The 25,781-nt window shown below is 48.9% G+C and overlaps 1 protein-coding gene across 13 annotated transcripts in view; it reads left to right on the top strand.

The window, feature by feature from the left end:
- Lmntd1 (lamin tail domain containing 1) overlaps window positions 1-25,781 on the top strand; it is a 234,235-nt gene that overhangs the window by 191,032 nt on the left and 17,422 nt on the right. For 6 of the 13 annotated variants that reach the window (XM_017592840.3, XM_063286598.1, XM_039108230.2 and 3 more), the window contains 4 exons: window positions 4,939-5,195; window positions 8,172-8,376; window positions 16,363-16,549; window positions 23,185-23,304. In XM_017592840.3, the coding sequence (XP_017448329.1) occupies window positions 4,939-5,195; window positions 8,172-8,376; window positions 16,363-16,549; window positions 23,185-23,304 (769 nt within the window). Of the gene's footprint in view, window positions 1-919; window positions 1,138-1,215; window positions 1,326-4,938; window positions 5,196-8,171; window positions 8,377-16,362; window positions 16,550-23,184; window positions 23,305-25,781 lie in introns of those variants that run through there. The other 7 variants (XM_063286599.1, XM_039108228.2, XM_063286597.1 and 4 more) reach the window with 6 other exon arrangements.

Genomic DNA, 25,781 nt, shown 5'->3' with positions numbered 1-25,781 from the left:
AGGCAAATGAGGTCATAATGACCTCATGAGAATGTGTAACAGTGGACAAACCACACAGACTGGAGGGGGGTGGTCAGGAAATGATAAGAGAAGAGTTGTAAAAACATGAGTTGTGATAGATTCCAGCATTCTCAGCCCTTCCCATAAATCTTCCAACCAGATTGTTATGCAATAGGCCTACTGTGTTCATAGGACACAGGCTTCATCTTCAAGGTTGAGAAAATGTAACCAAATGTTTACTGCCCTCCAACTGTCTCATCCTTTCTCAACTTATTTCCAATTATATTTAAATTGGAAAGTGTGTTGTCTTCCGTGGGAGAAGAATTACTAACTTGTAGCACCTGGCTTCAGTCGGTTACATAGTAGAGTTACACAGTAGATACTCACTGGTTATTTCTGAATGAGCTCACTCGTTCCTTTATCTCATCCATAATGTATATAACGAATGCATAGAAGCCTATGACTTCATATCTGGTCACCATAATCTCCCACGAGCATTGTCTGTCATAGATCATTAAGTGTAGACTTCTAAGCAGAGAAGAAATGAAGTTAGGTGGGGTTTTCCTAACGTGATCTTGTTATAACTGGAAGGATTTCGGTTGTTAATTGGTTCTGATTATCCCCCACCAACAAACTGCTTTGTGCCTTAAAGTTACATGGTTTCTATTCCTGACTCAGATGTTTTCTGTGTAGTCTTTGTCAGGGGGAGGGGAAAGGAAAGAAGAGAGAAGAGTTGTAAAAACATGAGTTGTGATAGATTCCAACATCTATATACTGGCCTAGGGCCTCAGAAATCCACAACGAGACATGAAACCTGTCAGCCTCTGAGGCGGATACAGCTCTTGTTGTTTAAGTTCTACAAACCTCACAACAGCAGTCAAGAGTTCATCGATAGAAGCTCTGTAACCACGGTGACATCAGCCCGTTCTCTAAGAGGCAGCGGTGACCAGAAGTGAGGTCGTTGTCACAATGGCTGAGCTGCTCGCCGTGGTCCCTCTGTGGTTTGTCTCAGAGTCTTTGCTCACAGAAGCAGTGCCTGTATCGACTCTGACATTTCTCATGGAGATGGTCTCCTTAGTACCAGTGTGACAAAGGACTCACTAAATTTGATAAACTGAAGACAGTTGGAGTAAGCAGGTAAGGTCACTTTAGAAAGACAGTCCGCCTTGAGCCTCCGCTGTGGTCACTGCCTGAGGCCATCATCTCTTTACCCAGGAAAGAGAAGAGGCGCCCTTGCCAACCAAGATGAAGGAAGACGCTTCGGAGCCTCCAACCAGAGACACTGACATCAGTCCACAAGAAGTTAAAATGCAGGAGGAAGAGATGTAAGAGCTACCAACCGGGGCAAGCGGGTCTGTCTTACGGAGTTCGGGATGGAATACGCACCTCAGTGTTTAAAGACGACTTAGGTGGGGGTGGCGAGGGCCTCAGCCAGTGCTTGCCCACAAGTCTTGTTACCGGGGTTGGGGTCCCAAACCTCTGTGATGGAAGGATCCCCTCCCCAATCGTAAGTACAATAAAAACCATTTGGGAAGTGGTTAGAGCTACAAATTCCGTAGGTTTCCTAAATGTAACGAGTCCAGCATCAACTATTTGCCCAGCCTCTGTTTTGTAAGAGTCCAGCCTTTCAGCAGCATAAGAATCCCCCTAGCCAGAAGTCTCCCATAAAGACCTGGGTGGGATTTCACAGCTGCCGTTTAACAGCCAAGGCCATCAGCTCAAAAGCAGCTGTGAAGGTGTGGCAGCTCACACGCCTGTTCCCGGCACACCCGGAGTCCCAGGAAGGAAGCCTGGGCTACGCTACGAGATCTCTCAAAAAATAAAAGCTACACGGAACCATCACCAACAGCAAACCTCGGGATGAGCATGAGAGCACTAGAATTCACTTGTGGAAATGCTATCGGGGACCACACGTGAAGCGGTCACTGTTCCACCACAGCCACTGACTATCTGTCAACCGAAGCATTGGTGAGGGTTTTTCTCTGGTTGGCTAACAAACGCGTTCAGCCCACAACCAGAAGCTGTGTTTGAAGTCACTTTGGACTCAGCCCTGCGTTCACCGCTCAGCACCCCCAGCACCGTCTGTCATGAGAAGCATGGACTGTCAGCATCTTCAGAGCCGCAGGCCCCAGCCATCCTGAATGCTAACCCGAGCTACCACCATTGTTCCCGGCTTAGAAAGAAGGAGCCGAGGGAAATGCCAGGACCCAAGGCCGTAGGAAGACTCCCATCTTCCCAAGAGTCCACAGACCGGTGAGCGTAGGACCGGTAAGCGCAGCTGTAGCAAGAAAGCCAAGTCCTGGAACCGTCACTCTTCCCAGGATGCGGGCAGCCATCAGACACTTTTTTTTAACAACAGAACTAAGGCTTCCTGTGCCTCTTAGCGTACTGAGAAGACAAGAGCCGGGTGTGCAGTGGAATCCAGCTATGAGGAACACCGATCACTTCCCAGGCTTTGTCTAGGCCGGAGCAGCAAGAAGCCGTCCCGGTGGAGCTTGTCTCTGTCCACCGAGGTGACATATGTAGATACTCCAGAGCATGGGGCTCCTCAGACAAATGTGAGTGCTTGGAGCATCACTGAGCACAGAGCAGGTAAAAATGCAAGCTTGAAAACCTATGTGCGGCATCTGCTGCTGGTTGCGGAGCTCTCCAGATAAAAAGGTTTCCAGGGAAGGAGTGAGAGTCGTGGATGTGACAATTCGTAGCGAGGACTTTGTGAAGATGATTGGAGGAGGTTCCATGGTGGAGGAGGAAGTTTCAGGTCCGGGTTCCGTCCCCCACAGCAAATGACCCCAGCCAGACGTTGTCTTTATCAGCCTTGTAAACCGTGCCACGCCATGGATCCTGCAGAGATCCAGCTTCAGACTGTGGGGTCGGCTCCATTACCTTTGGGCCAAGCAGAGGCTGAAAGAGCATGGAGGGGGGTGTGGCCAAGGAGAGCGGAAGCAGGGCAGAGACGGGAGGAACCACAACAAGAGGAAAACCCTGGTGCGATGACCCACGGCCTCCAACTTGGCCCACTTCCCAGGTTTCCCCAGCTCTCACCACTGAGTGTGGATCCGTCAGTGGACGACCCCATTCCTTAGACAGAACCCTCTTACCTGTTCATCTCTAGACACGTGCAGAGGTGCCTTCCGCTGGTCCTTCTAGGCCTCTCTCTCCGGACAATCCTGCCACACTCAGGATTAGTCATGAAGTAAGAGCTCTGAGAAGGAACCCGAGAGAGAAGTAACCAGAGAAGTAACGTGGGAAGTAAAGAAGTCAGGTGCTGATTTCATAGTAAATCCTGCAGACACGTGACTGGACTGGACATAGGGACAGCTGAGCAAGCCATATGTCCAGTTTTATAGAGCAATCAAAGGGTTTGGACCCATTGACTTTTATTCCAATTCAGTCCTCTCACACATGCACATGTGTGCACGCACATACACACAAGCACCTGTTTCTCAGAGACCACCGGAAGAGTGTTGATGAAAAGTCCATCTTAAGCCATTGGGGGAGGGGGTTTGTTTGTTTGTTTGTTTTTGTTTTTGTTTTTTGGGGGTTTTTTGTTTTTGTTTTTGTTCATTTGTTTTTTGTAGACTCATATGCTTTACTGTTTCTGTCATGTAACATTTCTTTTTGTTGTTGTTTAGGGTAAAAAAAAGTTTTATTTCTGGATATTTTATGTATTTACTTTCAAATGTTATCCCCTTTCTCCCTTGCTCCTATCCCTCTTCCCCCTCCCCCTGCTTCTTTAAGGATGTTCCCATTCCTACCCACCCATACCCACCTCAATACCCTGGCATTTTCCTACACTGAGGAAACCAGCCTTCAATCTTAAGTCATTGTTAACTCTTGAGAGTCAACAGAAAAACCAGCCCCACCCTTTTGGGCCACATTTAAGGCAAGCTTTAGTAAACATTAAATGCTGACCAAAAGATGGACTTTGGTCAGTACCATTCCCTGGAATTTCATGCCTGGGAGTGGCCTCAAGCCATTTGTAGCATGGATGTGTGTCGAGGCCACTGAATTCCCCATGAGACTTTGCTGTTTCCCAAGAACTACGATTCCCAGCATTCCACAGAGTTGCCTGGTACCCGGGCAGGTGTGGCTTACAGGTTAATTTTGGGCATTACACCTTGTCCAAAGATCAATCATGAGAACACTTCTTACCTTGTGAACAATTAATTATACTGTGGTTTGGGGACTCTACTCAAGTGATCATGTGACACTTAATGAATGCTTTTTTATTTTTATTTTTTATTTTAGTGAAAGACCATGTTCCTAAAATTAGTCACTTATTACAGTGGTACTTGAAAACGGTCACTCTTGGGGCTGGGGATTTAGCTCAGTGGTAGAGCGCTTGCCTAGCAAGCACAAGGCCCTGGGTTCGGTCCCCAGCTCTGAAAAAAAGAAAAAAAAGAAAAAAAAAAAGAAAATGGTCACTCACTCTTCCCTCTTTCCTGGTTTCCATGGGAGACACGGGAGGGGAGGGGAGGTTGTTACTGGAAAGCAATTATTGGCCACATCATCTTGTCAATTTTAGAAGGTTAGTTAGCAGCTCAGAAATTCAAAGAAGAGGTTTACACCAGTGAACGGGCACTAAGGTCCTTTGTGTACTCACAGTTAGGAAAACACCCGTGTCATGATTTGAGTAAAAGAAATCAACTAAAAATCTAAGAAGGAAATGCTGAAATCCTGGTGGCAAGCATTGCTGACTTACACACTTTTACTTTTCAAAGCCACCAGTAGAATCTGTTAACCTTTTAAGTTGAAAACAAAATATACAACAGGACAGGGCTAGCAAGTTCACTTCCATAGTTGGAACCAGAGTTGTGGGAGGCCGCCCTCCCTGTCAGATGTAGGACACACAGCAGAATTCCAAGTAACGCTCCGTGCTTCCCAGACTCAGCTGCCCTGATTTTCTTACTTTGTTCTTTATCATTTTACACACAGGAAGGAAGAAAAAACTGGAACCATCACTCCATCGAAACAGCATTCATCAGTCCATTTTTTCCCAAAGGTAATGGACTCGAGCTCCACACTCCACCTACTGTCAGGCTCATTTTCCCATGAGGCGTCGGCCAACTTCCACCAGATCCCCAGTGCTCAAGACAGCTTATCGCCCGGAGGACTGCTGACTTCTAAATCCAATGTCCCAAGCTGCTCCCGCAAAGACAGCATCCCGGGGAAACAGAGTACACACCAAGCAGGTATCTGGAACGTCCCCACAGCGTGCGTTTTTCAGTTGGGCTCTTTCTTTGCCTCTGCCTGACTTATCATTTGGCCCCAGGGATGCTTGTTTCTTGGTGTCAGTATCACACACAGCTAAGTAGGTCGGCCGTGGCTCTAGATGTGAAGGTTTAAATCCAGGGTGCACACGTCAAGGCAGTGCAAATACAACATCTCCATGAGGATGGCACCTGCAGCTGTCCATGATGGGCTTTTGGGTCCACCATTAGCATGTTCTAGAATCGTTAGATTCCTAAGGACCCTCCACTGGATGCTGCTAGAAAAATTAAGGCGCCTAGAGCCAACATGGTGATTTGTAGATCTGTTGTCTTGTTCTAGAATTAATTAAGAACTAAAATTGCCAGGGTCTAGTCCCAGGGATCCGTCTGACGAGTTCCACTGTGAGGATTAAGCGAGTGTCTTCACCACCTCTGTGGAGAAGACACCTGGAGCCACAGCGATGACTAGAGAGTTAAAACGTCCAGCGTGTCGTCGGAAGGGCCCTTTGCAGGACACTGACACAAAGGACACGCAGTATCTTCTATGTCTTCAGGAGACTCAGGGCTCACATGCAGAACAGACATCAAAAGAGGAGACAATGCAGGAGATGACGTGGCAGAGAGAAAGTGGTGCAACAAAGAGAACATGTGGCATGAGGAACTGGGTGGTGCACAGCGGCGTCAGTAGGGCACTGAGCCACAGTGCAGTGGGGTGCGCTGCTCACCATGGTCAGGTGATGCTGTCCCAGCAAACGCAGAACCAGCTCTTTCCTGCCCTTCGTAGAGTGAAGAGGGAAGGCGCCCAGCAGCCCTGGTTCTGATGTTCCGCCCCTGCGGAGTGAAAAACTAAAACACCAGCTTCTCAGGATTCTGCTAAGCTTAGGGCCCGTGTAGAAACCCAGCACAGAGCAACATGTTAGAGTTACCGGAAGTCAGCTTCAACCCTTAGCCCGCCTGTCAGTTCCTTCTAGAATAATCCCCATTTGAATTGTGTGCCTCTCACCCTCTACTCTGTGGATATCCGCAGTCTGACTGGTCCTCCTCTGTTTCCTGTTTATTTCTGGTACATTCCTAGGCCTCAACATGGTGTGCATGCAGTGTGTATGTGTGTATGGCTCTCATGATTTTAGGATAATGTCATCATGCAGGTGTGGGCAGGTAAAAGGTAGAACAAGTCCTGTCATTGGACGAGAAGGAAGGGTGGGCGGAAGAAAAGTTTGAGGGAAGAGGAGGAGAGTAGAACGGAAAGTGGGGGAAAGGAGAGGAGACTGGGAGAATAGCCTTGGAGAGAACACGGAGGTAGATGTCAAGATTCCACTCTCTCTGTACCTTTACAGGTTGTTATGAATATTCTTAACAGATGGATGTGTACAGGGCTTTGTATGTCTAGGTGGGCAATTATAACTTATCAATTGGATCAGAGATTATTGTATTGTGTGTTCTTTCATGTGGTGGTTTAAGTTCAAGAGAGTATGTGGCGGCTGGGACACTGAGCCTCCATGGAATTGGGATGTATATTTCTGCCATGGTGGCAGCCTGCCCTGGGAACTAGATGGGTAGAGAGATGGCTGCCAGGCTCAGAGAGAAGCCTTCGGCAGCGTGATATGGGATGGAGCAAAGCGGGTGTGGGGCTTTGCTGACTGAGATTAAGGTATCTGTCGGATATCTTGGGGCACTGCGGTGCTGGACCTAGAATGGGCAAAAAGATTCTTTTATTTTTTATAATTTTACAACAACACATGTTGTCCACAGCGTGTGTCATTGTCGGTGTGACTCCAATGAGTTGTGCAAAGACACTTGCTAGATTCTTGATGGCCTTTGCCATTGAGCAATAGGTAAAACATTAAATATGCAAACACAGACTTTAGCTTTAAGAAGGAACGCTCCCCCATCTCCTGGTACCATGTAGACCATTGTGTTTGCCCTGTGTTTGGGTTAAACTGATAATGAAGTGGGGAGGGGGCGTGGGTGAGAAGTCTAAGCACAGTGTTGCACCTCGCATGGCAAGAGAAGGTTGGGGTGCAGTCCTTCCCTTGAATTACCACAGAGTCTCCTGCAGACTTGGGTTCGTGAACACTGGGACATGTTGTGCCATTTCACTGCTATCTGTGGCTCTCAGTGAACTAGAAACAAGAGCTCGGCTCGTGCCTCCTTCCCTTTGAGAACACAGGCATTCTCTCCTCATGACGGGCTGCGAGGGAAGATGCCCTTTCCCAAAGTAACTGCCCGCAAGGCTGTGGGTGCTAATTTAATTGTAGTGTTCCTTCTCAGCAAAATCCTGGGAGGAACCCCTAGGGTCACCGGGGCCACCGATATAGCTTGGTGCTGAGGCCCTAGGCTACAGCAAACACCTGCCATTGACACCTCCATCCGTTTCTCCTTTTGTTAAAAGTTCAGGAATCTAAAGCAAAACCTGAGTTGTTTTTATGACTTGATGACCTTTGGCCCAGGGTCCCACAGTGCAAAACCTTCATCCTACAGTGATAGCCATTGTTTTCTCCATGACAGCTTAATACCAGACACCTGATTTGCCCCTAGTCCGCACCATCTCTGGCAGAAGGTGGTGCTGCAGAAGGTGGGATTTTAGTCTGGGCAGTACGGCAAGCATTGAGTAGAATATCCGTCTGTGTATAGGATACCCAAGTTTGACAGGTTCAGTGTTTAAGTCAAGGATACTGATGGTTTCGAGAGCAGGTAAATTATCAGCTAAGCACCCAGCTCGCTCACGTTAGGGGACAAACAAGGAATGGGAATTCCCCAAGGATGCCTGAGCGAGGGCAGTGTGGAAAACATTCACTTACAGACGCCCACCAGCGCCTCCATTCTCACCGAGTTTGGCGGGGACGGGGGGGGGGGGGAGGTAGAAAGCTTTATAAAGAAACTCAGTTCTGTAGACACAAGAGCAAGGGTCATATCCTGGGTTTCTTCTGATGACTATTTAAATGTCTGTCTCGCTAGCTTCTCCTGGCACAAGCCTCATGACTCTAAAGAAGCAGCCGAAACCGAGCTCCGACTTGGATACCTACGTTCTGGGGGATGGTGAGGATTATTTCCTTTCCTTGTTTGGAGACTCGAAGAAGCTCACATCGCATACATCCCAAGCGGAGGACGTGAGCAAACACCTTTCTGTGATTCTTGAGGAAGTCGGCCAGTTTGTATCAAGGTACACATTTGAATTACTTACCGTCTTCCGTTGAGGTCATGAGTCGGTCCAGAGCCGAGCTCTGAACTGTAATTGGATACATTTATTTAACAAAAACCCTAAGAAATTCCCTAAACTACAACCACTTGTGCCCTGAGCACTTTCAAGACATCTGAGAGAAGTTTCCAGGGGACCAAACATGAGACGTGAATTTTCCAAAGACGCCAGAGAAAACGACACAGCACGGTCCATGCAGATTGCCTGCACACACAGCCCACGCAGATTGCCTGCTGTCACTCACTTTCAGGCCTTTCACCACTAGCTAATCATCAAATGGATTTCATCTTTTTCTTCTACTAGGCTGTTGAGTTAAAGACAAGAACAAAATGAATTTTTACACTAATGATCCATTTTTATGGCTGCCAGTCTCTCTGAAAAGAATTAATCAAAGAAAGTTGTTATTAGGCCTAAAGGAAAGGGCTTGCCCTGGCTGTTTTTCTAACCTGTGGCACTGAGTGTCTGAAGAAGACTGAGCTCTGACAAGCTGATAGCACAAGGGGTCCACAGGGGTGTCTGAGGGCTGAGGCAGCAGGCAAGGAGAGTGCAGTGTCCAGTCACTCAGCCCCAGGTGCCATTTAACTGATAACAGAGAAAACCTGAGTGTCGCGCTGCCACCTGGACACACACTGTCAAAGTCATTCAGTGTCTGCCATCGTAAAAGTAGTGATTAAGGCAAAGGCACACTGGACTTTTAAATACCTGTAAATACAACTCGTATGTGTGCCTCTGTGTGTGTGTGTGTGTGTGTGTGTGCGTGTGTGTGTCTCTGTGTGTCTGTGTGTGTCTGTGTATGCCTGCATGTATCTCTGTGTCTGTCTGTGTGTCTGTCTGTGTGTCTGTGTGTGTGTCTGCATATGTGTGTGTCTGTGTGTGTCTGTGTATGTTCCTGTGTGTGCCTGCATGTGCGCATGTGTGTGCCTGTGTGTGTGCCTGTGTCTGTGTCTGTATGTGTGCCTGTGTATGTGTCTGTGTGTTTGTGTTTGTGTGTGTGTGTCTGTGTCTGTGTGTCTCTTTGTGTCTCTGTGTGTATGTGCCTATGTGTATGCCTCTGTGTGTCTGCATATATGTTTGTGTTTCTGAGTGTGTGTGTGTCTGCGTATGTGTGTGTGTATGTTTCTCTGTGTATATGTGTCTATGTGTGTATACCTGTGTGTCTGTGTCTGTGTGAGTCTGTGTGTGTATGGTGTGTGTCTGTGTGTATGTGCATGAGCATCTCTGTTTCTGTATGTGTGTTTCTGTGTGCCTATCTGTGTGTGTCTCTCTGTATATGTGTGTATGTGTCTGTTTGTGTAAGTGTCTCTGTGTCTATGTGTGTGTTTCTATGTGTGTCTCTGGCTGTGTGTGTGTTTCTCTATGTGTGCCTGTGTGTATGTCTGTGTGTGTGTGTGTGTGTGTGTGTATCTTAGTATGCCTGTGTATGTTTCTGTGTATGTGAGTGTGTTTGTCTGTGTCCGTGTATTTGTGTGTGTGGGGTGTGTGTCCCTACCTATATGTATGTGTGTGTGTGTTTCTGTGTGTGTGTCTATGTGTGTATACCTGTGTGTCTGTGTCTCTTTGTGTCATTCTGTGTTTATATCTCTGTGTGTGCATGAGTGTCTATGTTTTGTTTGTATATGCATGTCTGTTTGTACATGTGTCTGTGTGTATGTCAGTGTCTGTCTGTGTGTGTGTGTGAGTGTGTGTGTGTGTGTGTGTGTGTGTGTATATGCATGTGTGTGGTTAGGTACACTCTCACCTGCATATGTTGAGGTTTTGGTGTGCTCCATGGTAACAATCCACCTTGTTTTTTAAGACAGGGTTTCTCATTGGCTTGGAGCTCCCAAGTAAGCCAGGGGAGTGGTCAGTGAAGCCCAGGGATCTGCCCTCTGCACTTCACCACCAGTGGAATCCTAAATTCGAGCATGTCACCATAGCAGGGCTTTTTACAAAGGTTGCAGGAACAACTAGGGTTGCCACACACTCATGGTAAGCACTTTACCAACAACCATCACCAGCGTCACTCCTGAGTATGACTGTAAGAACTCTCAGGCCAGGGAAACACTGTGGGCTGTGTCTAAGAGGCAGACAGCGCCCAGACAGTGAGGCAGAACTTGCTTCCAGCCTGGGAGATCTTGGACAGGACCGTGAAGGAGCCACCATTTAGACCGGCTACGAAAGATATATCTGTTTAAGATATGCAAATGTGGAGTCTATGAGAACACTTTAGAACCCCAGTTCTCAGTGTCCCGGTGGGATCACCTGGTTGGGAAGGGCTGCATGCTCTCAGTGTCCTGACTGTACCGCAGACCATGCCAGGGGATTCTAAAGCAGACACAGAGTCTCTGTGCCCAAAGCTTGCTGTGAGGGCCAGTGAGCCCCGAGTTCAGCCTGCCTTTGCCTCCCCGGTGCTGGGGTTATGAGTGTACCCTACCGTTGGTGCCTGGCTTTTTTATGTATGTCCTGGGTTTGGGACTCAGCCCCTTTGCCATCTGGGCCTTCTCCCCAGCCCTCTCCCTGCTTTGGTGAGATTTGGTGAGGAAGGATGTATTTTGATATAACTTTGAATTTTTTATACTTACTGCCACTGAGCCTGGTTTGATATTTTAAGTTTGACCATTATGTCTCCATTCCCCCTTTCTTTTTTTCCTATTTTTTATATTTATTTTTCTTGGACATTTTATATATTTACATTTCAGATGTTATCCCCTTTCCCCCTTTCAACACATATATTCAGCTGTTTGAAATTGTGCCACCGTTCTCTAATGTCTTATTTTATTTATTTAAACCAAATATTTCCCACGCCTGGCCCAAGACTCTTCTGAGGACTGCATGCAAAGTTCTCCAGGGGTTAGCATGCAGTGCTCCAGGGGTTAGCATGCCATGCTCCGGAGGTTAGCATGCAGTGCTCCAGGGGTTAGCATGCAGTGCTCCAGGGGTTAGCATGCAGTGCCCCAGGAGTTAGCATGCAGTGCTCCGGAGGTTAGCATGCAGTGCTCTGGGGGTTAGCATGCAGTGCTCCGGGGGTTAGCATGCAGTGCTCCAGGGGTTAGCATGCAGTGCTCCAGGGGTTAGCATGCAGTGCTCCAGGGGTTAGCATGCAGTGCTCCAGGGGTTAGCATGCAGTGCCCCAGGAGTTAGCATGCATGTGGTGCTTCATGGTTAGTATGCTGTATTCCAGGAGTTAGGAGGGTCTCATCCTGACCGGTAGGAACAGACATTCTTTGTGATGCTTCTCTGCCAGCACTTTCAAGTGTCTTTTCCTCTGGCCTCAGGGAGTCTCGTTCACCCATGAGCTGAGCAAGCTGTGTCCACAGAAGACTGGACTCCTAGAGCCTCTGCGTAGGAATACTCTCCTGTCTGATACTCTCCATCTGTGATCTCCAGCCACCCAGGCCCATTAGATCCTAACCCTGTCAGAGACCCCACTGGTTCTGCATGTCTCCCTCTCTTTTGGGAAGTTGATAAGCTCAGTGCATTGGTTTCCTGTTTGTTGGACATCACGTCTTGTCATAGACCAATGACCCAGTATCTCCAGAAACATTTGTATTTATTACAGTCTTCAAGCTGAAGAGAGAGAGAGAGAGAGAGAGAGAGAGATCCCCAATTCAGTCAGAACCGTATGCTAACACATAGGAGAGAAGGAAGAAGAAAGGGCTGTGTATGTTCAGAAGCGAGTCTCTATGAAGCAGATGTTCACATGCTGGTAGGTGTGTGAAGAGAGGCACCTGTTTGGGGGAGAGTGCACAGAAGTGTGTGCCCCTGCTGTCTCTTCTAGGAGATGGGACTAGAGGGACCGACTGGGTGTTGAGGACACTCAACGGTTACCAGTTTGAAATTAGCAGGTAAGGCACTGAGCAGTGAGAGACTACGGAGGTGCCGAGGGAGGACACTGACAGACAACCTCGGGTTTCCAATGAGAAGGTCAAAGGGAACATGCCATGGTATGCAGTATCACCGTGAAGCCAGCCTAGTGCCTAGCTCCTTCAGACTGATTCTGCAAGACTCACGTGGGCTTGTTTGTGTTAAAACTCAGACGGCTGCCGGAAGCAAAAATGTGTTCTCTTTTGACAAAACATTACGCAGAGCCTTAAATGATGTCTCTGCAGAGTTTAAATACATGATACCTGAAACCAAATCAAAGCGACATGCACGGGAACTAAAGGTCAAACACTGAACAGATTCCAGAAGCAGACACAGGAGATGAGATGTTGACAGTATCTGAGGATTCCAATAAGCAGCGGCTAAGCCATTCAGGGAATTGAGGGACAAGATAAAAATGTCAGCCTAGGCCTGTACATGGAAGGCAAAAGAGCCAAAAGTCATGATACCATACCATATCACACCATACCATGTCATGCCATGTCATGCCATGTCATACAATACCATACCATACCACGCCATGTCATGCCACACCACTCCACACCATACCATACCATACCCAACACCAGAGATTGTCATTCGGTTCACAGGTTCAAAGTGTACTGGATACAGTTCGAGAGGCGATTGTCGATGAAAATATCCAGTCTGAATTTTAGAGAGTAAGGGGTAGAAGAAAACAGAACAGACAAGACTGAAAAGAAACGGAGGCCAGGCAAGATGGCTCAGAAGAGAGAGGTGCTTGCCGCCAAGTGTGAAGACATGAGTTTGACCCCTGGGGTGCCTATGAAGGAAGGAGAACCGACTCCCATAACCTAATCTCTGGCTTACACACACACACAGCAGCTGCTGCAGGTACACACGCATGCACCCATGAGCGTGTGTGCACACACACACATGCACAAACTCAAAAGCACAAGTATAATTTTAGAAAACTTAAAAATCCCATTGTGTCCTAGTTGCTGAAGAATAAGAGTGAATCAGGGGGAATGTGTGGATGGAATGTTTCACCAAAAGCAGAGAATTTCCTCCCAGACTACTGAAGATAGCAAGCTGGAGTCTAGAAGACCATGACCAACTCACAGTGCATGAAAGAACCCATCCAACCAAGTAGGTATGTTGTAAAGACTTCTAAAAGAGGCCGCTTTAACACTTAGACATCTCCAAAGACACCGCGGAGACACTGCCTCACAGCTCATTTGCTCTTAAACAACTCGAAGACGGGGCCACTGTCTCCAAAGAACGAACCTGCAGGCCAAATAGGCAGTGTCCTGAGGGGGGGGAGGGGAAGGGGAAGGGGGCTGGGGATTGAGGGGGTTGAGCAGACGGGGGAGAGCATGCAGGGAGAGACTAAGGAACAACCCGTGAATTCCATTTTCTCCTTCCGCCACATGATTCCAAAGATCAAGTCATCGGGCATGGCGGCAAGTGTCTTTACCTGCTGAGCCACCCTGCCGGCCCTTACCACGCTTCTGTAGGTCATAAAACCGGGTTGGTTTGCCTGAGTTTCTGGGCAGGAAGCTGGCATCAAGCGCTTCCAGGTTGTTGCTAGTGCGGCTCCCCTGGCTTCCCGACCCAGGAGCCCACTTCCTGGCTGAGCGCCATCATGGAGTCTTCTCAGTGTCTATGCGCAGGCCCCTGGGCCCCGCCCCCCCGCCCCCACCCGCAGCACAAGCTCCCCCAAACAGCACCATCTGCTGGAGACCAAGTGTCCTAACCCATGGGACATTTTCTATCCAAACCATAACATATACCAGAAGAGATGAGCTGCAGCCTCTCCTTTTGGGATATATACGTGTTATTAAACATCAAGCTATTAATGAATTATGAAAATGCAAAACAGCTTAGTGTTCAGGAGTAAAGCGCTAGGAACTAGCAGTCTGCCTCATGGGAAACCACGTGACCAAGTCAGAGGAAAGCAAAGGGAAATAATGCGACGTTTTGTACTCATGATGCCGAAAACATTACTTCAGCCCGAAGCGAAAGTTTGGCACGGATGTGGGCGATGGGAGGCAGGCACAGCCTTGGCGTTGGCCCCGGGAGAGGTATAGCCACGTGGACTACGCTCTCACACGGAAATCTTCACCGTCGCGGTTCAAGCCTGAGGCAGGAAGTGTAGAAAGGGGATTTAAGGGAATTTCAGAAACGGAGTAGAGTTTGCTATGACGCCGGGAAGTTGGTTCGGTTTCCAGAAGGAAGTCGCAAAGCAGAGGAAGGTGGCGATGTCAGACTAGAACCATGCACAGATTGTTCTGGAAGCTAAAATGAAGAGCAGTGCATAAGAGGCAAAACTAGAGAAACCTGCTCTGATGCCGTGACAGCGTCGGTCACATTGACAAGAGCCCGAGGACAGCAGCCACGCAGACAGAGACAGAGACAGACGTGAAGGAAGCTGGACGAATCGGTCCTCGGAAGTCACAAGGTGGGAAGAGGGAAAGGGCGCCATGCCAGTTTTAGGCAGTGCAGCGAGTCAGTCCGCACCGGTCAGATGAGTTCAGAGGACCACGGGGAAGATTGTGGGGATTGTTCCTGTAGGGACTGAAGCCGTGTAAAAGCCGCTCTGCGGTCACCTGCAGAACCTGGGAGGTGAAGACAGGAGACCTCCCAGGCAGGCTTAGCCAGACTGGAACAACCAGCTCTGGGTTCTGCAGGAGCTCCCACCGCAAATGAGAAAAAATGAACCTCAGGCCTCCACGTGCACACTCACGAGCACAAGCAAACACATGTACCTCCCACACGTATGAATGTGCAAACTCATATGCGTGCACACCATATACATACATGTATACAAAGAAATTATCTTTGTTCTCCATAACGTTTTGGCATTATAGATAAGAAATTGTGGAGGAATTGACAGAGCAGCACAATGCTGTTCTTGTCCAGAGGTTAGTATGTGGGACTTGTAGACTATTGTAACCCGACAAGACACAGTGATGTGTAAGACCTGTGACCAGCCAGGACATACTGATGCTGTTCACAGCTCACCACAGTTATGTCATGACCTTCATGTCTGCTGTGTTGCAAGTGACAGTAAAATATGCACATGTGTAAAGACATAGGCCCCGCAACATACAACGTTCTCAATAAAAGTTAGAAACGTGAAAAAACAAACCAAACCAGAACAAAACCCTCTAGCCTATGTGTGCGCAATATCACATAAAGAATCATTTTTAACTCACGGTGGCTGTTCGCCCTCACAGCCTCTTTATCAGAAAAGAACTGTGTAGTTTAGCTTTTGATGACCATACTTTACGACTTAACTTGTAAACTCATGGGTGTGTGTGCCTGCACGTGTGGCTGCGTAGCCATGTGCATGTGCTGCTCTGAGAGGCCAAAAGAGGGCGCCAGACACCATGGAACTCGGACATTTGGAGGTTGTGAGCTGTCACGTGGGTTCTGGAAACCAAACCCAGCTCCTCTCTAGCCAGTGAGCCATCTCTCCAGCCCTCTGATTTCCCTTGGAGTGTTTGACGCCATGCCTTCTGTTGGCAGGCAGTAGAAGACAGAGAAAAATCATAGTCACAGTTTCCAAGATCAGAACCAATAGGCCAGGCCATTTTTCTTAGGTTGCAAAATACACAAGTTGTGGGGGCCGTAGAGAAGGCTCGGTGGTTAAGAGCACTGGCTGCTCTTGCAGAGGCTCAGGCTCAGAAACCCACATCCACATGGCAGCTCGCTACTGTCTGCTATCCTGGATTCTGGTCACCCAGTGTTCACTTCTGACCTCTGTGAGCACCATATACATAGAGCGCACAGACATACATGCAGGCAAGACACCTGTACACAGAAAGTAAGAACAAATCATTAGAAAGTCCTCAAGGCCTCTGAAGACTCTTGCCCAAGAGAGTCCATGGCTTAGCCGTTCCTTATTCAGGATTCATTAGTTTGCTTGTGTGTGTTTATTCGTCTCTCGAGAAGCCTCAGCTGGCTTGGAACATGCTGCCTAGAGTAAACTGACCTTGAATTTTTGTCTCTCCTGCCTCCATGTTCTGAGGGCTGAGATTCCAAGCATGCACCGTGTTACCAGGTTCTTGTCGTGGGCCAGAGACGTTCCTATTCATACCCGCCTTCTCTTTGTCTCTTACTTTCTAGTTCTCTTGGAGACATTAAAATAGCTGAGGTAAATGTCAAGGGTTTCTTTGTGAGGCTTGTTAACTCCTCCAATGAAAAGGAAGTAGAGATTGGAAACTACATCCTCCAGCAAAACGTGAACGGACAGGCAGTCTCCTTGTACCGATTCCCTCACAACATCACAATGCAGGCCAGTGGCACGGTGACCGTAAGTATGATCTGAAACCATCATAGTCTTAGAGGGACGTGAACATGGAATCACATCGGCCGGGAAGACTGTGCACAGGAAACACTGTGAGCTGGGAACACAGTGACTGAGAATACAGTGGTGTGTGACTGACTAGTGTGAGTTAGGGGTATCATGGTGACATAGAGTGACCTGTGAATGTCATGGGCTGGAAGTAATATAGACCCGGAATAGCAGGGGCTGATAATACCAGGGGCTGGGAATAGCAGGGGCTCGGAATACTAGAAACTGGGAATACCAGGCACCAGGAATACCAGGGGTGGAGAATACCAGGGCTTGGGAATACCATGTGTTGAAGATACACTGAATTGGAAGTACCCGGATTTAGGAATGCCAGGAGCCAAGTGACTTGGGAAAACTGTGAGCTAGGAATAGCAGGGTCTGAGTTATGATTACCATGAGCTAAAATACATTAAGTTGGGAGCACCATGAGCTAGGAACACTGTGAGCTGAGAACACTGTGAGCTGAGAACACTGAGAGTTGAGAACACTGTGAGCTGAGAACACTGTGAGCTGAGAACACTGTGAGCTGGGAACACTGTGAGCTGAGAACACTGTGAGCTGAGAACACTGTGAGCAAGGAACACTGTGAGCTGGGAACACTGTGAGCCAAGAACACTGTGAGCTGAGAACACTGTGAGCCAGGAACACTGTGAGCTGAGAACACTGTGAGCCAGGAACACTATGAGCCGGGAACACTGTGAGCCGAGAACACTGTGAGACGAGAACACTGTGAGCCGAGAACACTGTGAGCCGAGAACACTGTGAGCTGAGAACACTGTGAGCCGAGAACACTGTGAGCCAAGAACACTGTGAGCCGGGAACACTGTGAGCTGGGAACACAGTGAGCTGAGAACATTGTGAGCTGAGAACACTGTGAGCTGAGAACACTGTGAGCCGGGAACACTGTGAGCTGGGAACACAGTGAGCTGAGAACATTGTGAGGCGAGAACACTGTGAGCCGAGAACACTGTGAACAAGGAACACTGTGAGCAAGGAACACTGTGAGCTGAGAACACTGTGAGCAAGGAACACTGTGAGCTGAGAACATTGTGAGCTGTGAACATTGTGAGCTGAGAACACTGTGAGCTGGGAACACTGTGAGCTGGGAACACTGTGAGCTGAGAACACTGTGAGCTGAGAACACTGTGAGCCAGGAACACTGTGAGCCGGGAACACTGTGAGCTGAGAACACTGTGAGCCGAGAACACTGTGAGCTGGGAACACTGTGAGCTGAGAACACTGTGAGCTGGGAACACTGTGAGCTGGGAACACTGTGAGCCGAGAACACTGTGAGCTGGGAACACTGTGAGCTGAGAACACTGTGAGCCGGGAACACTGTGAGCTGAGAACACTGTGAGCTGGGAACACTGTGAGCTGGGAACACTGTGAGCTGGGAACACTGTGAGCTGGGAACATTGTGAGCTGAGAACATTGTGAGCTGAGAACACTGTGAGCTGGGAACACTGTGAGCTGGGAACACTGTGAGCTGAGAACATTGTGAGCTGTGAACATTGTGAGCTGGGAACACTGTGAGCTGAGAACACTGTGAGCTGAGAACATTGTGAGCTGAGAACACTGTGAGCCGAGAACACTGTGAGCCGGGAACACTGTGACCTGAGAACACTGTGAGCTGAGAACATTGTGAGCCGGGAACATTGTGAGCTGAGAACACTGTGAGCCGAGAACACTGTGAGCCGGGAACACTGTGACCTGAGAACACTGTGAGCTGAGAACATTGTGAGCCGGGAACACTGTGACCTGAGAACACTGTGAGCTGAGAACATTGTGAGCCGGGAACACTGTGAGCCGGGAACACTGTGAGCCGGGAACACTGTGAGCCGGAAACACTGTGAGCTGAGAACACTGTGAGCTGAGAACACTGTGAGCCGAGAACACTGTGAGCTGGGAACACTGTGAGCTGAGAACACTGTGAGCTGAGAACACTGTGAGCCGAGAACACTGTGAGCTGAGAACACTGTGAGCTGAGAACACTGTGAGCTGAGAACACTGTGAGCTGAGAACACTGTGAGCCGGGAACACTGTGAGCTGAGAACACTGTAAGCCGGGAACACTGTGAGCTGGGAACACAGTGAGCTGAGAATATTGTGAGGCGAGAACACTGTGAGCCGAGAACACTGTGAGCAAGGAACACTGTGAGCAAGGAACACTGTGAGCTGAGAACACTGTGAGCAAGGAACACTGTGAGCTGAGAACATTGTGAGCTGTGAACATTGTGAGCTGAGAACACTGTGAGCTGGGAACACTGTGAGCTGGGAACACTGTGAGCTGGGAACACTGTGAGCTGAGAACACTGTGAGCTGAGAACACTGTGAGCCGGGAACACTGTGAGCCGGGAACACTGTGAGCCGAGAACACTGTGAGCCGAGAACACTGTGAGCTGGGAACACTGTGAGCCGAGAACACTGTGAGCTGGGAACACTGTGAGCTGAGAACACTGTGAGCTGGGAACACTGTGAGCTGGGAACACTGTGAGCTGAGAACACTGTGAGCTGGGAACACTGTGAGCTGGGAACACTGTGAGCTGGGAACACTGTGAGCTGAGAACACTGTGAGCTGGGAACACTGTGAGCCGGGAACACTGTGACCTGAGAACACTGTGAGCTGTGAACATTGTGAGCTGGGAACACTGTGAGCTGAGAACACTGTGAGCTGAGAACATTGTGAGCTGAGAACACTGTGAGCCGAGAACACTGTGAGCCGGGAACACTGAGACCTGAGAACACTGTGAGCTGAGAACATTGTGAGCCGGGAACATTGTGAGCTGAGAACACTGTGAGCCGAGAACACTGTGAGCCGGGAACACTGTGACCTGAGAACACTGTGAGCTGAGAACATTGTGAGCTGAGAATATTGTGAGCCGAGAACACTGTGAGCCGAGAACACTGTGAGCCGAGAACACTGTGAGCAAGGAACACTGTGAGCTGAGAACACTGTGAGCAAGGAACACTGTGAGCTGAGAACATTGTGAGCTGTGAACATTGTGAGCTGAGAACACTGTGAGCTGGGAACACTGTGAGCTGGGAACACTGTGAGCTGGGAACACTGTGAGCTGAGAACACTGTGAGCTGAGAACACTGTGAGCCGGGAACACTGTGAGCTGAGAACACTGTGAGCCGAGAACACTGTGAGCTGGGAACACTGTGAGCTGAGAACACTGTGAGCTGGGAACACTGTGAGCTGGGAACACTGTGAGCTGAGAACACTGTGAGCTGGGAACACTGTGAGCTGGGAACACTGTGAGCTGGGAACACTGTGAGCTGAGAACACTGTGAGCTGGGAACATTGTGAGCTGAGGACATTGTGAGCTGAGAACACTGTGAGCTGGGAACACTGTGAGCTGGGAACACTGTGAGCTGAGAACATTGTGAGCTGTGAACATTGTGAGCTGGGAACACTGTGAGCTGAGAACACTGTGAGCTGAGAACATTGTGAGCTGAGAACACTGTGAGCCGAGAACACTGTGAGCCAGGAACACTGTGAGCTGGGAACACTGTGAGCTGAGAACATTGTGAGCCGGGAACATTGTGAGCTGAGAACACTGTGAGCCGGGAACACTGTGACCTGAGAACACTGTGAGCTGAGAACATTGTGAGCCGGGAACACTGTGACCTGAGAACACTGTGAGCTGAGAATATTGTGAGCCGGGAACACTGTGAGCCGGGAACACTGTGAGCCGGGAACACTGTGAGCTGGGAACACTGTGAGCCGGGAACACTGTGACCTGAGAACACTGTGAGCTGAGAACATTGTGAGCCGGGAACACTGTGAGCCGGGAACACTGTGAGCCGGGAACACTGTGAGCCGGAAACACTGTGAGCTGAGAACACTGTGAGCTGAGAACACTGTGAGCCGAGAACACTGTGAGCTGGGAACACTGTGAGCTGAGAACACTGTGAGCCGAGAACACTGTGAGCCGAGAACACTGTGAGCTGAGAACACTGTTAGCCGAGAACACTGTGAGCTGAGAACACTGTGAGCCGGGAACACTGTGAGCTGAGAACACTGTGAGCCGGGAACACTGTGAGCCGGGAACAGTGTGAGCTGGGAACACAGTGAGCTGAGAACACTGTGAGCTGAGAACACTGTGAGCTGAGAACACTGTAAGCCGGGAACACTGTGAGCTGGGAACACAGTGAGCTGAGAACATTGTGAGCTGAGAACACTGTGAGCCGAGAACACTGTGAGCTGGGAACACTGTGAGCTGAGAACACTGTGAGCTGGGAACACTGTGAGCCGGGAACACTGTGAGCCGAGAACACTGTGAGCCGGGAACACTGTGAGCCGGGAACACTGTGAGCTGGGAACACAGTGAGCTGAGAACATTGTGAGCTGAGAACACTGTGAGCTGAGAACACTGTGAGCTGAGAACACTGTAAGCCGGGAACACTGTGAGCTGGGAACACAGTGAGCTGAGAACATTGTGAGCCGAGAACACTGTGAGCCGAGAACACTGTGAGCTGAGAACACTGTGAGCAAGGAACACTGTGAGCTGAGAACACTGTGAGCAAGGAACACTGTGAGCTGAGAACATTGTGAGCTGTGAACATTGTGAGCTGAGAACACTGTGAGCTGGGAACACTGTGAGCTGGGAACACTGTGAGCTGAGAACACTGTGAGCTGAGAACACTGTGAGCCGGGAACACTGTGAGCTGAGAACACTGTGAGCTGAGAGCACTGTGAGCCGGGAACACTGTGAGCTGGGAACACTGTGAGCTGAGAACACTGTGAGCCGGGAACACTGTGAGCTGAGAACACTGTGAGCCGAGAACACTGTGAGCTGGGAACACTGTGAGCTGAGAACACTGTGAGCCGAGAACACTGTGAGCTGGGAACACTGTGAGCTGAGAACACTGTGAGCTGGGAACACTGTGAGCTGGGAACACTGTGAGCTGAGAACACTGTGAGCTGTGAACATTGTGAGCTGGGAACACTGTGAGCCGGGAACACTGTGAGCTGAGAACACTGTGAGCTGAGAACACTGTGAGCCGAGAACACTGTGAGCTGGGAACACTGTGAGCTGAGAACACTGTGAGCTGGGAACATTGTGAGCTGGGAACACTGTGAGCTGAGAACACTGTGAGCTGAGAACATTGTGAGCTGTGAACATTGTGAGCTGGGAACACTGTGAGCTGAGAACACTGTGAGCTGAGAACATTGTGAGCTGAGAACACTGTGAGCCGAGAACACTGTGAGCCGGGAACACTGTGACCTGAGAACACTGTGAGCTGAGAACATTGTGAGCCGGGAACACTGTGACCTGAGAACACTGTGAGCTGAGAACATTGTGAGCCGGGAACACTGTGAGCCGGGAACACTGTGAGCTGGGAACACTGTGAGCCGGGAACACTGTGACCTGAGAACACTGTGAGCTGAGAACATTGTGAGCCGGGAACACTGTGAGCCGGGAACACTGTGAGCCGGGAACACTGTGAGCCGGGAACACTGTCAGCCGGAAACACTGTGAGCTGAGAACACTGTGAGCTGAGAACACTGTGAGCCGAGAACACTGTGAGCCAGGAACACTGTGAGCCGTGAACACTGTGAGCCGGGAACACTGTGAGCCGAGAACACTGTGAGCCGAGAACACTGTGAGCCGAGAACACTGTGAGCCGAGAACACTGTGAGCCGAGACCACTGTGAGCCGAGAACACTGAGCTGGGAACACTGTGAGCTGGGAACACTGTGAGCCGGGAACACTGTGAGCCGGGAACACTGTGAGCCGGCAACACTGTGAGCTGAGAACAGTGTCAGAGTTGGGTTCCCATAGGGACAGCTTCCTCTACTGTCAGCCTGCAGCTTGGCACAAGTGGCCTTGTGGACACTTGGTCTTTGTACTACATGTGATTTTGTGGTTTGTAGCTCTGTGGATGACTGACTGCCTGTACCTTGCTCTCCACATCTTTCTTCCATATAAACAATCTTATTCTGGCTTGTCCTCCAAAGTGAAGCCCTAAGTCCCAAAGGGATTGTTAAAAGACAAGCAAAGAGGTGGTCATCTCAGGGAGCAGGTTCTCAGCAGCCCCTACCTGTGTCCCTCTGAGCCACAGTGTCTGGTCCGTAGCAGTGGATCGTTGTAAGGGTACGTGTGTTCGTTTCACATGACACTGAGGTAAGACCTCCATGAGTTCACTTTTGCAAACAATAAAATCAAGCTACAAAAACAAGCAAGGCAACACAAAAACCCTCCAAGGTGCATCCTAACGTTTTGAATAAGCTTACGGCGTGCGGCTGCTCTGTATTTGTATCCAGCCTGGATCTAGTTGCAGGTGGTGGGCTGTGGGCTGGGTGGTTGTTTAAACTGTGTTCAGTCACCGTTTAGCAGTACATTATATTTTTAAAACAACCTAGAGGCGCAGAGGCCTTTATAGTCTCAGGTCCCCAGGCTGAGGCACATGAATTATGTGAGCCTAGGAGTTGTAGCCAAGCCCAGGCAAATGCGGGGAGAGCCTTCCTGTCTTTAATGACACTGAAAATTCTGTCTGCTCAGAAAGATTAAAAACAACAGCACTGTCACATGTGAACCTGTGTAGAACCCGGGTTGCATTTGTCAGCAACAAACTGCTTTCTCCAAGGTGTGGGCAGCAGCTTCAGAGGCAAAGCCACAGCAGCCAACGGACTTCGTTTGGGAGGAACAGAGCAGGTTCCGATCCAGTCCGGACTGCACGACCATCTTGTGCAAGCCCAGCGGTGAGGTGAGTGTCAGAGTTGTCAGCCCTTGATGTGGGAGCAGATGGCCACAGTTCCCTTCCACCCTTGGTCCTGCTCACATTCTGCACAGCACAGCTAGAGTCGCCCCCAAAGCCACCGTGTCTCAGGCAGACCAACACCACTCTTTCTCTGGTGTGTGCGTGCGCACGCGCGCATTCGGTAGTCATGGTGACTGTCAGCTGTCTCCTGTCTGTGCTCTCCCCAGTGTGCTCACTGCTGGCCAGCTGGAATGGTGGTGTCCTGAGCTCCTGAAGGCAGCAGAAGATTAGGAGCCAGGGGTGGGTTTTAGTTTTGATCCTGCCTGGAAGTGTGGTATAAGGAAGGTACTGTATATGGCTGTCTCTGCTCAGCTGCTCATCCCAACAGTGTTTCCTGAGATGCTTGTCTATGCACAAGGAATGTAACACAAAGACTCGATCTCTGCGCCCAGGGGGTGTAAAAGCTAATGGAATGGCTTATACTCCTAATTTGAAAGGACTATCTTTTATACAGAATAAAATCAGCTAATTAGAAATAGTTTTCTGGAATCCTCTCCCCAAGCCTGACACTTGTGCTTTTCTTGGTAGAATACTAGCACAAGTGTATTCCTAAGGACACACCAGTAGGATTTAACCACATCCCTCTTTATGACAACCAAACACTATTTGGTTTTGAAAACCATTCTTTAGATTTTTCTTAAATTCCTGTCTTTGATTCTTATCCCTAAACAAATTTGCAAGGACATAGAACCATTAACACACACACATACCTGTAATATGTTGACCAGACTATGAATGTCTTTCTTATTTCATTATACAACTATATTGGGTAACTGCCTGTTGAACAGGCTAGAGTGAGTTTTTTTAAAGATTTTATTTTCAGTGTGTGTGTGTGTGTGTGTGTGTGTGTGTGTGTGTGTGTGTGTGTTGTGTGGTATGTACTTTATTATGGGACATATGTTCATGAGTGTCACAGCATGGGGCTATGTGTGTGCAGTGTGGGTATGTTATGGCATTGGTTATATGTGTCAGTTTGTGGAGTGAGTGTGTGGATGTGTGCACTGTGGGGTATATGTGTACATGCAGTGTGTGGAAGTGTGTGTGGTGTGTGGTGTGTGTATGTGAATGTGTACAGTACAGAATTGTGTGTGAATATGCGCATGCAGTGTGTATGTGTATTTGAGAGAATGTGTGTGCATAGTGTGTGTATGTGTGTGCATGTGTGTATGAATGCATGCAGTGTAGCATGTATGTGTGAATGTGTGCAGTGTAGTATTGTGTGTGAGCATGTGTGTGAATGCTTGCAGTATTTGTGTATATGTGTGTGAATGTGTACTGTGTAGCATGTGTGTATGTGTGTGTGTATGTGTGAGTGTGTGTGTGTATGTGTGTGAGTGTGTGTGTATGTGTGTGTATATGTGTGTGTGAGTGTGTGTGAGTGTGTGTATGTGTGTATATGTGTGTGTATGAGTGTGTGTGAGTGTGTGTATGTGTGTGAGTGTGTGTATGTGTGTGAGTGTGTGTATGTGTGTGAGTGTGTGTGTATGTGTGTGAGTGTGTGGGTGAGTGTGTGTATGTGTGAGTGTGTGTGTATATGTGTGAGTGTGTGTGGGGGGTGAGTGTGTGTGTGAGTGTGTGTATGTGTGTGTGAGTGTGTGTGTATGAGTGTGTGTGTATGAGTGTGTGTGAGTGTGTGTATGTGTGTGAGTGTGTGTGTGAGTGTGTGTGTGAGTGTGTGTATGTGTGTGAGTGTGTGTATGTGTGTGAGTGTGTGTGTGTGAGAGTGTGTGTATGTGTGTGAGTGTGTGTATGTGTGGGTGAGTGTGTGAGTGTGTGGGTGAGTGTGTGTATATGTGTGAGTGTGTGTGTATATGTGTGAGTGTGTGTGGGTGAGTGTGTGTATGTGTGAGTGTGTGTGTGTGAGTGTGTGTGTGAGTGTGTGTGAGTGTGTGTGTGTGAGTGTGTATATGCTCTCAGAGTAAAGAAGGGAGTATCAGACTCTCTAGAGTTAGATTTGCAGACTGTTGTGAGCCTCTCATGTGGGTGCTGGGCACTGAAGCTGAGCCGTCTTACCTGTCACGTTGTCTCTCCTGCCCTTTACTGGGTTTGGGATGCATCTTTACTCAGCCACCCATGTCTTTATGATTTAAACTGAATTTTATAGTGCTTGTGTTTAAAACTGGCTACAAAAATAAGGACATGCAATTCAAGTGAATTACAGCTCCTGAGACATTATCAGCAAAACCCAGATTAAGACTGAGGGCTGGAATGTGAGATGTCAGACCTTCCCTGCCCCAGCAGGGGGCGCTGTTTGGAGAGGGATTTTGTTTTGTTTTGTTTTGTTTTTGAGCCTTTGGAAGGTCGATCCTCTCTGGAAGAAATAGGAAACTGTAGATGGTTCCTTTTGTGCCTTCTATACCTTGTTCTGATGAGGAGCTCGGCCAAATCCCTGTCACCGGGGAGCCACTCTGTCATTGCCCACC

This window comes from Rattus norvegicus, chromosome 4 (genome assembly GCF_036323735.1).
Source record: "Rattus norvegicus strain BN/NHsdMcwi chromosome 4, GRCr8, whole genome shotgun sequence".
NCBI lineage: Eukaryota > Metazoa > Chordata > Mammalia > Rodentia > Muridae > Rattus > Rattus norvegicus.
This window is presented reverse-complemented; position numbering and strand designations above follow the sequence as displayed.